We start from the raw sequence: 16,776 nt of genomic DNA, 5'->3' as shown, positions 1-16,776 counted from the left end.
CATTCAGAGAAACCCTCAGCCCCGCCTGCCCGAGCACTCCCGGTGTTTAAAATATGCTCCCAACCAGCTGTGGCGTCATACTGGGCGGGTGCAAATCGCCGCAAAGGACCAATGGGAAAGCGAGAAGAGGGCGATTGACACCTCGGTGACGAAAAACTGCTAACCAGCTGTCACGGCGCGCGAAAGATCAAAATTTTCTATTCGATGTGTGAGGAACAGGCGGGAGGAAGAGGAACAGAGCGGCTAAAATACTTTCTCAATGTGTTTTAAAAGTCTAAAATAGCCTTTGCCACGCAGACATTTAGTTGTCGACGTCTGTTGTGGCTGCCGAGATTCGTCAAAGCGTTTTCTGCGCTGGCTTCCTTTTTATAAAAGAGCGTAAACTAGTCGGCGGACAAAGATGAGCCTGGTCGTTTCTCAACAACAGGTAAGGAAATACTTTCAGATATCACCAAGTAATTTGGGTATCTATCTAACGTGAAATTATCAGTCTAACACATGTCCTTGTTAGTTATAAATTATCGTAAAAGTATTCTCAATCGAAGAAATGCTGCACATTGCGGATATTGTTAGCGTTAGCCAGTTAGCCAGTTCGCTAGGTTTAGCGAGCTGGGATGGTGGTTATCGACTTGGCCTGGTCACATCGAGTAAATACATGTTAGTAAGGCATCTTACTTCATTGACCACTGTCAAAATCTTACTTATAATCTAAGGGACTATTCACGGATATCAATGACTTGTGCCAGATAAGTTTGTTTTGACGAAATTGTACATTTAGCTAACTGCAAGCGGTGAAAGGACGCCATGGCGCTAGCTAACTTCTTTGCGTATTGTTTAGTTTATTGCAAGGCGCCACCTAACTTAACAGCCACCTGGCTCCCTAAAGTCAGACAATCGATCTCCATGTTTCATGTTAACTTTACACAGCAATACTCTTTTCAAGACTGTTTTGTGACAAAAACAGACACATGCTACACTCTGGTATCCGAGTAATTATACGGAGTTTCACAGCTGTGAGCCTTTGCAGTCAGTTACCTTTATCATGAAATCAATACGCAATACCCGTGGCTTTCTTGAAAGTACAGATTTACAAATTGCAAAATGAAAACCTGTATTTGTGAGTTTATGCCTTTTGGAAGATTATAAATGTATTACATTGACTGTGGAGCCATATCAAAGTACAGTGCAGTGCCCCCATATCACAGAAAATACTCCGCATGGTGGTTGAAACGTTTTTGGATTATTGTACCCAGGCTGATGAGCTCCCAGCTGTGGCCCAAACAGCAGCAGAGAGTGATTCAGACAGCGGGGTGGGCTCTCCAGCAGAGGAGATGGTCTCGGAGACAACCAACAAAAGAGAGGAGCTTCCAGGTAAAGTAACACAACAATTGATGATGATTCAGATTCAACCTGAGACAGGGCAGCACCATGTTGGCTGTTTAAATGAGGGATCCATTCAGGTTAATGTCTGTAAGATTTGAGTAAACTTGTTTCATTTATATTATACAGTTGAGATGTTTTATTGGCGACTTAATCAAAAAGTTTACAATAAGTACAACAGTCACATAACAATTTGAATGGTATCCTATGATCCACAATATTCAACTAAAGACAAAATCTGCCTGTGCCATTTCTATAATTTTTTTTAAAGGTGTATGAAAATAAATGCTGCAATTAAAGAGCATATGTGCGTATTCAGGGATATTAAGAATACTTATATTATTATTTCTCTTCACAAAAAATAATGATGACCTTTGTGCTATGTGACTGTTTCTAAATTGTTATTTCGCCTCCAGATTCTGATGACGATGAAGACATCACGGCTCACAGAAAACCTCGCCGTAATGCCATTAGAGACAGTGACAGCGAAGAGGAGGCAGCTGCAGAGAACAGTGTCCACATGGCTCAAGCGCTGGTCTTATCTGCTTCCAGCGGAGAGGAGATGGAGACGGGAGAAGCAGAAGAGAAGGATGAGAGGCAAGAGAAAGGGCCGCTGAAGAGCAAGAGAATAAGCCGTGCACCGATTGACAGCGAAAGCAGTGAGCCTGAGCAAGAGAAAAGTGGGGAAATGGAGGAGCAACAGGAGGAGTTGAAGAAGGAAGCGAAATCAAAGGAACGGAAGAAGAGAGAGAAGAGCCAGAGGCATCGGGAGAAAAAGGAGAAACGTAGCAAAGCGGTGGAAAAGCTGAAGAAGAAAGAGAGGTTCTCTGAAATGAATGAGGTAAGCGGAGCTTGGTCTTTTCTCTCTGTACTTTTTTCTTCTGCTTCTGAGCTTTTTTTTTTATGTGTGTTCCTACACATGGATTTTATTGTATGATATGAAGACAACTTTACCTATTTCCTCAGGACACACCGCTGCCTCGGTCTCTGAATGACAGTGGGTGTCCACTGGGTGACACAGACCTGTTTGACACTGGTCTGGATGATGAGGAGGAAGAGGAAGAAGAGTCTCTGGATGCCATCCGAGCTGCAGTCAAGCACAAAATGAAGAAACATAAGGTAAGAAAAGATGGCTATTTGCTACTGGAATTCTTCAATCAAGACTTTCAACATTATTTCTTGTGATTTAAGTTATCGTTTGTTTTCTTTCTTTCTTTCTTTCTTTAGAATTAAAACCACCATTGTGTTTATATATAAAAGGCTTAAACTGTTCTCATCTGATTGTTGAACAAAATACTTGTAACAGAATTTATTAAAGTTAAAGAAGTCTTTGAAAAATGTGTTGAGAAGACTGAGACAGTGTTAGGCCTGGGATTTTGCAGATGTTGTCTAGACAGACCATTGTGTAATCAGTGTTAAATATTTCTGCAGGAACCTCTCTTGAATGAAGACGAAGAAGATGATGAGGAGGCACCAGAGAGACCGCAGCGTGTGGTATGCGGTGCCAAACAGCTTGAATTTATTCTAAACACTGTGAAATTAATACCAAATACTAATAAGTGGTAAACATATGTGATGTTTTCAGGAGAGGAAAGCTGCACGTGCCAGCAAAGAGGCAATGAAACAACTCCACAGTGAGTCTCAGAGGCTGGTCAGAGGTCAGTTTACAACAGACACTTCTATTGTCTCTTTATCTTTTGTTGCAGTGTGTTAACTGTGCTACTTTTTCTTATTTGGTTTTGCCCATTAAACCTGAAGATTTTTTATTTTTGGATCATAATATTAAATGTAAGGTTCACATTTTAAAAGAGATGTCTCATGTCATCCATGCTACCGAGACTGCATCTTTGACATGTACTTCTGTCTTTGTAGAGTCCACACTCGGCCTGCCCTACCACATCCCTGAGCCCAAGACCATTGACCAGTTCTTTAAGAAGAGAGCCAGGCCGGACGGTCCTGCCATGGCACTGTTGAAGTAAAGACAAACATAACAGATAACGCACATACACCAGGGCAGAAACTAAAGACACTAACCAAAAATTACTATCTGTTGTCACAATTTTACCAGTCAAATCAGTTTTTATAATAGAATGGCTACTTAGAAACATCAGCATTTAGTTGTTGGACAAGTCTAAGTTGGCATGAACAATTTTCACACTTTCTGTGTCATAAACACTCACTCAAAATTTAATCAAGTTAATTCCAATCTTGTTCTCTTCAGATCTACAAAGTACTCTGCCATGATGTTGGAGACACCATCAGCTCCTCCTCCACCCCCTGTAAACCCACCCAGTGAGCCCCAACAGCCATCCACAGAGCAGGACTCTTCTCCATCTCTGGTTCACCCATGCACACAGATCCAGCCCTTACCACATCCTGCCGCCACCTCATCCCCACAGAAGGATAGCCTCAACCAGGCCGGAGAGGCAACTGCAGGCCTAGACTCCAACCAGGAATGTGGTCCGATGCTTTACCTCTCTGAGAGTCTGCAGGAGTCAGTCACAGCAGATGTAGTAGTGAAAACTGCTTCTGACTCTGAGGAGGAAACCTCTGCTGCCCCCTTAGAGCAAAGCCAGACTGCAGTAATGTCTGACTCTGAAGCCCTGCAAAAAGAGCCCGTGTCCGCTCAGTGTGGGAGCACTGATTCAGCTGCAGCAGAGCCTTCAGTTCACCAAACCACCAAGCCCAAGAAGGACAAACTGGCCAGACTGAAGGAGCTTGGACTGCACCCCCCACCTGTTGCTAAATTGTGTCCAGACGATGGAGCCTTTGTTCAGCTCGAGCCTCAACAGCTCAACCCTGGTGAGTCATGATTCTCTTAAGATTTCAAGACACGAAGAATGAGAATGTGTCATGAGTCTGAATAACCCTCGGTATTCTCGCTCTTCTTCAACCAGGTTTGGTGGCCCTGAGGGAGCGTTACCTTCGTCATGTCCAGGCCCCCGTAAGGCCCCAAGGAGAGCGCACAATGCAGCTCAACATCATCCGCAAAGACAGCACCCCGTCTGGCCAGGAAGAGTTGCACATGGAGTCGGTTGCTGTCACTGTTAAGGAGGGGGCAGATGAGCCAGTGCCCACCAAACCTGGTAAGGATACATGTGTGACATGTACTTAAAGGCCAGGATTTAAACTGGTCCTAAGACATGGGGAACCAGATTGTTGATCCCCTTTTTAAAACAAAGGAGGGATGGTCCAGATCAACTAATATGGACAGGAGGGTACACAAGCTTTGACTGGGAAATTGAGATGCATTTTCTCCTTACCTCACAAACCTCCTCTGCTCTTTTGTCTAGGAGAGAAGCTGCTGACTCTGAAGCAGCGTCTGCAACTCGCCATGGCCCAACGGAGAAAGGAGGAGCGGGTGCGCAGGGCCGAGCTGATTCGCCTTGACAATGAAAACTGTGGAGAGGAAGAAGAGGAGGAGGAAGAACTGACAGATGAGTCAGATGAAGAAGAGGTGAGATGATGTGTTTGATTCTCGCTGTTCTGAGACGATCAAATTACTTGATACAGATTTGTGCTTTTGTCTGATTGTACTCACGTCAAGTCCGATCTTCTTTTCTCCCAGGGTGTAGACGACCTACTGGGAGGTGGGGAGGAAGGAAAGGAGGATGAGGCAGAAGAGGAGGAAGGCAGTGTAGCTCAGAGTATCAGGAGCCCTTCTCCCGTGGCACTGACTGGACCCTCGCCGACTCCTGACCTTGTTAACACAGATGGCACACTCATGCTGTTCCCCGGCAACTCCTGCTCTCGCACTGGGTGAGTGTGTTTGGAGTTTGTGGTTGTGTGTATGTGCATGCACCTTTTTAAAATGTTACTGATAAAACTGCCTTAATTGATAAATTGTGAGCGTGGCTTTTATCGCCTTGCCTGCATGTTTACGTTATATATTCTCTATGTGGTGTAGCTTCACATGTACTATTTTCCATTTTAGCGATGGTGTAAGAAGGTCTGGTCCCTCTGGGCAGGACAGCAGTAATAAAATGGGTGAGTAGAGCGAGGGAACTCAGTTCTGTTAATCTTCACTTTATACACTCAAAACAGACTAATGTATAGTTATTATTGACTATTGATGACAGAAAATTCTTTGAACACAGTGATTTTATTCACACTCCTCCTCATCTTGTCACTCTCTCATCGCTCGTCTCCAGAAGAGGACGACTCTCTGTCCCTGGTGAAGGACAACAGCCACAACAGCAGCTTTGAGCTCGCAGGATCGATGATTACCTCTTACCAGCCTGTCAATCATCAGCGCTCCACAGGAAGAGGTGTCTCCAACTCCTCCATGTTCCGCTCCCCTTCTCCCTGCCTCTTCAGGCCCAGCTTCCTCGGCTCGGCCTCGAAGGTAAGATAAAAGGTTTTTCAGTTTGTTTAATACTTAGGGGATTAAAATGATATCATCAGGGGTTTGAATTCACCCAAACCAGGGTTAAACAAATGTGGTCACTTCAGCCAGTATTATAAGGCACACAGAAAGTACATTTTTTATAAAGGGCTACACAATTTAAGTGTCACAATTTATTTGTTTACTCATTAAAAAAATAAAATCATCATAAAAGATATGATATGCACACAGACATTTCAATGCAAATATATTGACGCACTTACACCTACATACTCGCATTCCCTTGAGTTAAAAATAAATGAGCTTGTGTAGGTGAGGCAAGAAGCTCATAAAAACAGAAGGAAAGATAAGCAGGATTACATTAGATAAAAATAAGGGAATGCAACTACAATACACAGAAAATTAAATGAAGATGCTTCTTACAGCATTTGTACCATATTCTTTGCTTCAGAATTGTGTCTTAATGTTTCTTCTCTTTTTTTCCCCCATCAGAGTTCAGGAAAACTCTCCGAGCCCTCTCTCTGCCTCCCTGTTGAGGACTCCCAAGACCTCTACGCACCTCCATCCCCAGGTGCTGACTCAGGGCCGCTGGGTGGAGTGGCTTCTGGCCCTGGCCTGGGAGGAGACTCCCAAGGTCGCTTTTCCTTGGAGGACGACGCCCATTCCCAGTTACTCGATGCGGACGGCTTCCTTAACGTGGGGCCTCGCCCCGGTGTGCCTCGCTCCCACAAGAGACAGTTAATCCTGGACAGCCTGGATGAAAATGCAATGGATGCCAACATGGGGGAGCTGTTAGGGTTGTGCTCGGGTGTTTTCGGGACAGCAGAGAGCGGCTCCAGTCGGGGCGGAGGCCTCGGATCAACACAGGAGGATGAGCTGCTTGGGTTGTGCTCTGGTGCGTTTCCACCAACACAAGCAAGAGAGGAGCTGACAGAAACCGACAAGAGTAAAGAGGGAGGACAGGATGAAGAGTCTGACAACACCATGGATCAGCTGCTGGGGCTGTGCTCGGGAAAATTTCCTAGTCCAGGTAAAGGAGGGTGTTGTCTAGGGGAGCACATTTACAGAATTAACATGTACCATATTTAATTTTAAAGAATCTCAGGTAAAGTAGCCTCCACTGCACTAAATCCACCTTCAGACTGGTTGTTAAAACTGGAAACATCTCAACATGTTGGGCTTTCTGTTTTTAAGTCCTTTACAGCTTCATACACATTTGTGGTTTTAAAATATTCAGAGCATCAGTTTTAAGTTGTTTTCTTTCCAGTTTCACAATATTTATTTAGATTTGTTTCTTTGTCATCGATTTTAGGTTCTGCTCACACAACTTCACCAGCACAAGAAAGGTACAGTACAAAAATCTGATCAAATCTGACATCAGTAATCATTTGGGATTTGATTGTTCATTGTTCTGTGGATATGTAACCCATCTGTAAAAGTTTTCCTTTTGTGATTCTTAATGAAACTGCTCTCGTTTCTTTTTTTACTCATTGCCTCAATTCCTTTTGATAAAGGATTAGAGGAATATTGAAATGCAATATAAAATTCTCATAGTGATTTCTCTCTATAAAGTAAAAAGAAGAAAGAGGAGGAAGAGCAGCAACAGGATGAGGAGGAGGAGGAGGAAGAGGACTGCGAGTTCCGGCTCCTGTCAGATGTAGAGAGTGAGAAGGTAAAGTCTGAAAACACAAACACACATGCACATTAATGTCCTTGTTATGATTTGGTTTCTAATGCAACTGACAAAAATTGTGGCTTTATAGGAGGACAATGATGAAGATGGTGTGGAGGAGAACGAGGAGCACCAAGATGGAGGGGAGGAGTCTGAAGCTGGTGAGGAAGAGCTCAATGATGTAGAGGAGGAAGAGATGCAGGGTGTGTTTGCGCCACACCGGGTCAAGAAAAAGAAGAAAATGTAAGTAAATCAAATCAAACACCCTTCATGTAACACTGCAGAATTAAATTTACACTGTAGAAATAATCCACACTGCAGCACAGGTTTTTATTCACTTCTTGCATCTTGTTCACAGGCGTCTGACTGACTACCTGGAATCAGAGGCTGAGCTGTCGGGGAGTGACATGGGCAGCGACGACGAGGACGATGACAGAGGGAGCGAATACGAGGAAGATGAGCTTCTTGAAGAGCTTCCCTCAGATGAAGAGCTGCAGGACCAGGTCAACAAGATCCACATGTAAGTAGAGGCTGCTTTTACACCACGTTTGTCATCTAATTTCAGTATAATTCAGTGAACTGTGGTAGTTATTCTCCTCATAGCTGAAATACGCTTCTATCTTTTGGCAAAGATTCACTAATGCAAGTACAAAGGACGCCACTGTTGATAAGCTTGTTCCAGTTTTCCTCTACTGTTGCTCTAAACCAAAGAGGAAGCCTTCAAGGGAAAACCTGTGTCTGGATTATTTATATGCGTAATTGTTTTTAAACTGGCAGATGAAAGTTTTAAAATGCATCTGTTGTTTTTACAGGAAGCAGATAATGGATGATGACAAGCGTCGTCTGAGGCTCTACCAGGAGCGCTACCTCGCTGATGGCGACCTGCACTCCGACGGCCCGGGACGAGCTCGTCGCTTCCGCTGGAAAAACATTGGTGAGTTTACGGGATGAGGGAATAAATACCCTTAGATACCATGTGCTCCAATTCATTTTGAATTTGGTTGGATTTATGACAGTAGTTGTTTAAGGATGACATATTTCTGTTGTACACCTCAGATTCTTAGCTATTTAAAGTTTTACATGTTTTTTTGCATTTGTATTTTACATATTAATTGATTTCAAACTCAGTACAAATTTATTGTATTTAACTGCTTGCCACACAGATCAACACACACACACACACACTGAGAGACACACACACACACACACACACACACACACACACACACACACACAAAGAGACAGAAAAAGAAAGAAAATCATTGTAAATCACAAAACAATGAAAGGCTCTGAGCAAAAAAAATTATATGGAATTATTAATAATACATAATAAATACAAACCAAATAGCTAACTATAATAAGATAATAAACTAATGAAAAATATGTCTAAAAGTCTGGAAATAAAACGTCTCTGTGTCATTGCATTCGGTCATTTAGAGTTTCTTCTTGAATCTTTCCTCCAGATGATGGTTTCAACATGGAGAGGACGGGAGCAGAGGGTGAGGAACAGGAGGAGGAAGACGAAGATGTCGACCAGAGTGAGATCCAGAGGAGGAAAGAGAGACTGGAGAGAGAACAGTGGCTCAGAGAACAAGTATGTCGCACTGTTTGTTAATTTGTGTTTGTGAATATTAAGAGTCCTGCACACAGATACTTGAGGAACCATTCATTTAAAAAAAGAAATACATTTGCACTATTGACTTTAGTGATTTCAAATTACTACATTTTGTAAATTCACTACAGTTTTAAAAGCCATTTCGCCCAGTAAGGGGAAAACATGCCAAAATCAAGCTGCGGGACGTCAAGGGGGTGTTGTTGTTGTTTTGTCTTCATTCCTTTCTGTGTGTCTCCTCTCACAGTCCGAACAGAAAGCCAAGAAAGGGGAAGATCTGGATGCAGACGATGAGAGGATTGGAGAGGAAGACAGTCATTTCATGAAGCTGGCCAAGAAACTGACTGCCAAGACTCTGCAGAGAAAAGGTCGGTTTGATACGAGGCCTCACAAGAAGAATCCCGTGGCCCTCAAAACACCCAGACAATGTTTTGGTCCAGGATAGCTACAGAAATAGCCTTCTATAGCTGACAGCAAAAAACACGATCACTTTTAAACTCTGGACCCAGGAACAACCAGAAGGGAATCACTTCAGGATTTCAGGGAACAAGGGTTGAAAAGTCAGTGCTGTGACTTAAGTCAGGCCACTGAGGCTTTAAAAGTTGTAAGAAATTTAAAATGAACTCAATTGAAAGCCAAAGCAGGGTCCCAAGGATTTGTGAAATATACTATTATCTTGTTTTATTTTAGTTCCAGTTAAAATCCTGGCTGCAGAATGTTTTAACAAGTTAGGTAACGGAAACTCTTCTTATTACTAATGTCAGTCAACGTGGTGTTACATTTTATTACATTAACAGATTCTTACCAGAGAGAAAGGGTCTCATCTTAGCGATAATCCAGAGATTTGGTTTGTGATCTTTTTGATCAGTTGAGAGGGTCAAAACTTCAGCTGATTTGCTGCAGCCCTGTGGAAAGAACGCAGAGTTGCACACACGCAGATTGTGCCAAAACACTGGCACAAGTAGACTACACCGGACACAAACAGGAAACTGCTGCCAGTACTGGCATTGCTAAATGTCATGTTACTTCAGAGTTTGTTTCTGGAATGTTCTGGCATTTTTGTGTTCCCAGAATCAAAGAAATACATAAATTGCTTTTCCCAGCAAACTAAACTAAACCAGACACAGACAGGAAACTGCTGCCAATTCTGTCACTGCTAAATGTCAAGTTAATTTCACAGTTTGTGTCTGGATATCTGTGACATTCTTGTTTTCCCAGGAGAAAGCAAAACGGATAAACTGGGTGGCTACATGTGATATTCAGGAGGTTCAGATACTGATAACTTCATATCTTCAGATACAGACGACAAAGTTGGCTCATTTATCAGTTTTAAAGAGTGTTTTAGTTATTTGCACCGCTCTGTACAAGTTAACTAAAGACATGAATGTGCCTTTTTTTTTAATCATTAATCAGAGTTTCTGATTAATAATAATCATGCAACACATTTCAAAGCAAAGAAAACAATGCTGTACATGAGTGAATAAAGATCAGGTGATTTGACTAGAGGGGTCTCTTTTCCCTCAGATTATTTCACTAATTGATTTCCACAATTTTTAAAGCAGAGCCCCCCGTGGCACCACAGCCAGAACAGAAGACATCATCGGCTCTCAATCCCTTCCAGAGACCCTCACAGCCCTTACAGGTAAGTCACTGTCGATGTGAGAGGCAGAAACTGCTTGTTATTTTAAAAGTGGACTTTGATTTTATTTGCTTTAAATGCTGCCATTCTTGGTTTCTATCATTCATTTGTACAACTGCTTATAAGGAATTTCTCATTTCATTGCTTTGCTTTACTCTGGAGTCCGATTGCAAAAAGCTTTTAATGTGAAAGGTAGCTCTTGTGTAACTTGTTTTGTTTTTGCGAGCGGGAGACATATGACTTTATAAAGATAGTATTACTTCATCACTTGTTGCCTGAGGCCATTTTTTCTGGCTTTTATTCTGATAAAATATAATTTTTCACTCAGGTCGCTACAGCTACTATTTACTTTCATCATTTGGAATTTGTGCTAAGGGTGTAACACTGTGGCGAGCCTGATTCTGTAAGTGAGAGGCTTGTTTGCAGCTGTGAGGGACAGGACACTGTGGCTGAGAGACTATAAAATAGATTTTCTGTCCTGTACTTAATGTTCCTAAATAAAAACCTCAAATGAAAAGGCTCCAAAATGCTGCAGAATGAGAGGTGTGAGTGTATGTTGGTGATTGGCTTCATATGATTAATCAGCATAGGTCATTACTGAATGTCTTTGATCTGAACAAAGTCAATGTAAGATGTATGATTTATTGATTTCTTCCAGGTGAGGAGAGGTTCACTACTGAGTCAGCCTCACTCCGTCCTGCAGAAACTGGCTTCAATCTCAGAGGGGAATCCTCTGGCGCCCAGAAACAGCCGTGGATTCTTGTTTCAGACTCTCTCTCCTGAGAAGGACAACGCCACCTCAAAGGCTCCTCAGAACCAGGCAAGTGAGACGACTGAAAGTATAGAAATAGTAACACACAGGAAAACAGATGTTCTCAGGCAGATAAATGACGACGTGTGGTCCAAACCGAGAACAGTTCACAGAAAACAGTAACCAACAACAGAAGTGGGCTGTTTCATGGAGTGTTTATGTTGTAATAACTCATCAAGAAGTTGGTTAGAAGTAAAGCTTAACTCTTTTGTTGTGAACTTCTCACTTAAGGTCAAAGGAAGAATCTTTTTGGAGCAACTACTTTGATAATCAAGTCATCGTTTAGTCATTTTAAAACAAAAAAAGTCCTAGAATTTTATTTCAAGAACCATTGTTTAATTTAACTGCTATACTTTAATTCTCCTGATGAAAATTCCCTCTGCCGACTGTCTGTTTGTGTCGCTCCTGCAAGATGTTGCTGTGCTAAAATAAGCACAAAAACAAACCTCATAGAGAGACTTCAGTGTGATAGTCATGTGAATGTGATGGGTGAATTTATTGTGTCTGATGTATTCTAAATATGACACTAGGTGGCGCCAAAGCCCACTGCTCCTGTTAGATCCTATTATGTAGAGATGGCAAGAAAAAAAGTGTGTTGCTTGACAGTTTTTCTGAACATCCTTCATTGAAAGAGCTGCAAGTAAAAATAGAGTTAAAACTTCATTTTACTGCTATTTTTGAAAGTGATATGGCAGGTTATACAGCTGGTAATTTAACAGAGAGACTGGACAGAGAATGATCTTTCGATTTCAACCTGCACTGAGTGATTTTGTCTGATTTCTTCGTCAGATTGTTTTTGTGTGTTTTGTGAAAAAGGCTTTAACTTTGCATGTGTATGATCCTCAGATGATGAAGAAGAGGAGGCAGGTGGAGGCTGTGAACCCAGCAGCCAAGAGGGTCTGTGGGGAGAACAAAACTGCTGGACAGACTAAAGGCCTCCAGAGGAGCATCTTCAACTTCCTGGACCACTGAGGATGCAGTACACTAAGTCAATGATAATCTACAGCTAAGCTGGTAAGGGCCAGAATTTAGGAGCCACATCCAGCTATTTCCCCAGCCAGTGACACTTGGAAATTATATATGGTCATGTGTGTGTTTACATGTTTACATTGCCTTAAAATGGCAAACTAAAGAACACCAGTGAAGCATCTTTTCATGTTTTACTTGGTGAACTTTGTCTTGCACACACTCCATTAGCAGCGTTGATCTGTCACATCTTACTCAACTTAAACTGATTTTATGTTTGTCCATTTAAATAGTTTTATTGTGTAAATAGGAATGGGTTTTTTTTTTTTTTTGGTTTTTAATAATTAGGGTTTTTTTATATGATGATTTAAATGTATTTGTTTTACAGTGTAAATAAAAGTGTATTTTAAGACATTGCTCTGTCTGCTTCTGTCTGCCCTGCTCGGGCTGGATGTTGCCAGTCACACAGCGGTTACAGTAAACAGGTTTAAAACAAATGATACGTATTCAGCGTGTTATTTCCTTTACGTGGCTTAAATTCCTGTTGTGAAATTATGTGGCCGGGGAGTGTTGTCACAATGGGCTTCAATCAGGTAGTCATACAATTAAAAGGGCAATTAAAATCACACGGTTTTGTCTATATGATAACTCAACCTGAAAGTCGAGTAATTATTTTTTTAAATATCTTTTTACTCAAATGAACAATACATGAACTTGTTTAGCTTGGAGGGAATTTAAAACACACAAGAAACAATTTGAACAATACGTCGAGCGGTTTTACATAAAGTACAGCAAATGGATGAGGCCATCTGTAAAGCTTGAGATACAGACGCAGCTTGCATATGAGCGGACAGCTGAATGCACAACAGCACTGTCAAAAACCTCACTGTTCTCGTCATGCTGAGGATTTAATTGGAAATGATATGGGGTTACAGATGTATCCGATGAAATTTGGCATGTCAAATTAGATAAAACCCCTTATTATAAGAAGCTTCCAACTTCTAACCTTATAACCCTATTAATAGACTTTAAGGCATTCGGGATCTTGCAAGTAGATGGTGATGCAGCTGTTAGAAATCACTATTTGTATTTTTTTCTTTATTGGGATGAAGTGGGTTTTCATTAACTACAATATTACACATTTGCATGGACAATATTTCTGTTTAGCTGTTTAGTTCAGTGTTGGATCTAAAACTGGAAAGGTGGGTCTAAGGCTGGATAAGTTGCTAATGTCATTTGTAGGATTTACATTATTTCAATGTGTTTCTGGAAAAAAACAACATGTCAGTGTGTCAGAATACTTTTATGTAGGGAGGAAATGAGTTGCAAACATTATTTGCGCTGTTATAATTTGTTGCTTCTTGGTATATAGAAATTGCATTAACATACTTTCTCTTTCCCTAACCACTCTTGGACACTACCCTTCCCTAAATGTACTGTATGTACTCGCCAGGCCTCTTGTGGGGAAGACTGTCCTCATCTCATCCTGGACTACCATTCATTTCCTCTACAGTAATCCCACTACTGCTCACAACAGAGGCTGTGTGAAACCAGTACAAAAGACTAAAGATGACTTCCGTGTGTGGTTGTTTGTGGAAAGAAAACTAGACTATTTGACGGGTGGGGAATCTTTTAAACAATTAAATCCACTTAAACAGATTCCACCTCACAGGGGAATGTTAAATTAAAAACTCCACTTCTCCACCTGTCCTTTCCTGAAAATCCTCACACTTCCTTTGACTCTTTATTTCACTTTTTCTTCCAGGTTTGAAGTATAATTGCAGTTTAGAGACTAATGATTTGGTAAGTGGCTAATAATAGGCCGACATTAAAGGGAGGGTCTTCTAACGAGGCCTTTCATGTCTCTCCATCTCATTAGTAGCCACGGTGATTAGGAGGAGGTCCCGGGGTTAGGAACGGGCGCAGGAGGCCCCATTACACATCATTAGGGGCCAACGCCAGGAGGGTCTGGAATGAACCCCATGGTGGGGCCCTGCTTATGGCGAGCTGTTGTACCTGCAGGCAGACAGCCTTAATCCTGGTGGAGTTAAAGCAGTGATTACATTTTTACCTTTGTCAACGAGGTTCTGTTGCGTTTGTTTGTCAGAGTGGAAAGTCTGGAGCACATGGCTGGATTTCTGAAAAATCTGTAAGGGCCAAGAGGCTTCACGCAGAGGAGCAATTTGACAGAATTTGTTGCGGAGCTAAATCTATCATTACTTTTGAGCCATTACAATGCAATTAATCGAGATAAAGACTACTTCAAATCCCAAGGCTGTGTTTGCAGGGTCAAGAGATCATCTCTAATTAGAATTTAATAGGAATTATTATGTCTTTGCAAGTTGGGGAGAAAATTCAGCTTTGGCAATCCCTATCTCTCTGCATCAACAGCATACCCACTACTCCAAAGTGAATTTCACAACTTTGTTTAACCTCCAAGAGGGAATTACAAGGTCAACACAATAAAGCCATCCCCCCACCCCCATTTCACTCCACACTTGGAAAAGGAGGAAGGTTACATGTTTTGGCATTGAGGCCCGGCTTCTAAATATCTAGAGGACACGGATCTGGCTTTATTCAGATTATGAGGAGGAGAGAGGGCAGAGGGTGGAATAATTGAAGAGAAACATGAGCTGTAGCACCCAAGGGTGTGTTCGCTTGTGTCATGACGTATGCACTGTACGTGTATGTCTACTCACATCTATGCCTAAAATAAAAGTGTATAATTAGTGTGCAAAGCGACCCCTCGTGCTGGATTAGTGGTTCAATTTAGCACGTCTTGGCTGATTTGGCTGATTTTGTAAGAGCACTGGCTGTGAGCTTGAGGTCCAGCAGGCCTCTCTTTACAGTCTCTGTGCATCTCAGCACCAAGGATCTGACAAGAGTAGCCCATGGGTGCTGCTGGCCGCCCTCGGCCACTGTCACAGCCGAGACTGGTGCTGGAGCAGATGTGGAGCTGAACTGAGGGAAGTGGGTCATGGCGCTGGAGGCTGTGTACAATTCAAACGAGGTCTTATTATGCACAAGGTAAGTCATGCTCCTTTTTTTACTCTTTTCATGTGTATGTGTGTGTGTGTGTGTGTGTGTCAAAGGGAGGGAGGGTGGCTGGTGTTAACATTACAATAATCTTTCTTCCCTCAGGAGGCCTCACAGATGACCCTCAGTCCTCCGAGTTCATTCTATCTCTCCTTCTATCAGTGTCCTCTGTAGTTGTCTTTTGTAACTTGTGTTTTTCATTTTATTTTTTAGAGAGAGATGGAGGGAGAGATGATTTTGCGTGTGACGAGGCCTTGGGCGGACGGCTGTGTTTGATGTATTTTTTATGTGCTTAGGCTACTAGTGAACGGCGGGGGGAGGGAGGGAGGGAGAGAGAGAGAGAGGGAGGGAGGATGCCTGGAGCTGATGCACTTGAATGGGGATGTTGTTGAAGGAGAAGAGGAGGGAGAATGTGTGTGTGTGTGTGTGTGTGTGTGGGGGGGGGGGGGGCATGAGGTTTTCTTGCTGCCGCCAGCGACGACATGTCAGGGGGATGAGAGCAGGGAAGAGAGAGACAGTGAACACTTGTTAAGTCTGTCTGATGTAGCCTCCCTATACCACACACACACACACACACCTCCAGAAAACACATCTTCATGCACACACACACACACACACACTAACACACGCACTCTCTCACACACACATTCAACTGCCATGCCCGTTGATCTGAAATTGACAATCATGAAAGCAGCCAGTCACCAGTTTGGAGAGATATCACACTGCAACAAATCCTGCAGTCTTTCCTTTGCAGAGGCTGGAAATATGACGTCGCCTGTCATTGTTGCATTGTGGGTAACACTTTGGACGCCTTAAACACACCTGTAACTGTTGACATCTTGTGGTGTTGTGATGAATTTTGAAAAAAAACAAACATCCTCAGACACTGATGCACGATGGTGTGTTCAATGCCTGACTGGAAGTGTTGGAATTTAATCTTCTGCTTCAAATTCAAGTAACGCTTTCCTCCATTTCCCAGCAGGCACGGCCTTGCTTATTGCATCCAATAAGAACAATTGTGAGGAGAGAAAAATGAACTGTAAAAACACATGTAAAAGGAACAGATGATGTTTTTTTTCCCACAGAGTGAATGAGAGTTTTGTCTTTTCATTCAAATCACATCTGTAGGGAAGCTCTGTAGCCTGCTTCTCCTATGATGGAATTTCCCCTTGTACGGTTGTTAAAAAAAAACACTGACTGACTATAAATATTAAGTCTTTCTGAACGTGGGACCAAAATCTTTTTAGTTTTGAAGTTATAGAGAGCAAAGAAAAAACTCCAACATCTTTGCCTTAGCTGGAAACATCTAAATATT

The 16,776-nt window shown here is 42.3% G+C and overlaps 1 protein-coding gene across 2 annotated transcripts; it reads left to right on the top strand.

Moving 5' to 3' along the window:
* Nucleotides 1–205: 205 nt before the first annotated feature.
* LOC130183262 (claspin) lies at nt 206–12,922 on the top strand. Of its 2 annotated transcripts, none has more exons than XM_056398536.1 (24): nt 206–427; nt 1,254–1,371; nt 1,797–2,221; nt 2,347–2,499; nt 2,812–2,874; nt 2,966–3,038; nt 3,253–3,355; nt 3,602–4,182; nt 4,278–4,466; nt 4,674–4,837; nt 4,949–5,139; nt 5,315–5,367; nt 5,532–5,725; nt 6,218–6,755; nt 7,038–7,071; nt 7,298–7,397; nt 7,489–7,640; nt 7,756–7,917; nt 8,210–8,331; nt 8,861–8,991; nt 9,257–9,377; nt 10,572–10,651; nt 11,307–11,468; nt 12,306–12,922. In XM_056398536.1, the coding sequence occupies exons 1-24, from the start codon at nt 401–403 to the stop codon at nt 12,429–12,431; spliced, it is 4,062 nt and encodes a 1,353-aa protein (XP_056254511.1). In that variant the 5' UTR covers nt 206–400; the 3' UTR covers nt 12,432–12,922. The 2 variants fall into 2 exon arrangements, with proteins under 2 accessions (XP_056254511.1, XP_056254510.1); XM_056398535.1 differs by having other exon boundaries at nt 10,569–10,651.
* Nucleotides 12,923–16,776: the final 3,854 nt, after the last annotated feature.

This window comes from Seriola aureovittata, chromosome 16 (assembly GCF_021018895.1).
Source record: "Seriola aureovittata isolate HTS-2021-v1 ecotype China chromosome 16, ASM2101889v1, whole genome shotgun sequence".
Taxonomy (NCBI): Eukaryota; Metazoa; Chordata; class Actinopteri; order Carangiformes; family Carangidae; genus Seriola; species Seriola aureovittata.
The sequence above is the reverse complement of the archived record's forward strand: the minus strand, read 5'-3'. Positions and strand labels throughout refer to the sequence as shown.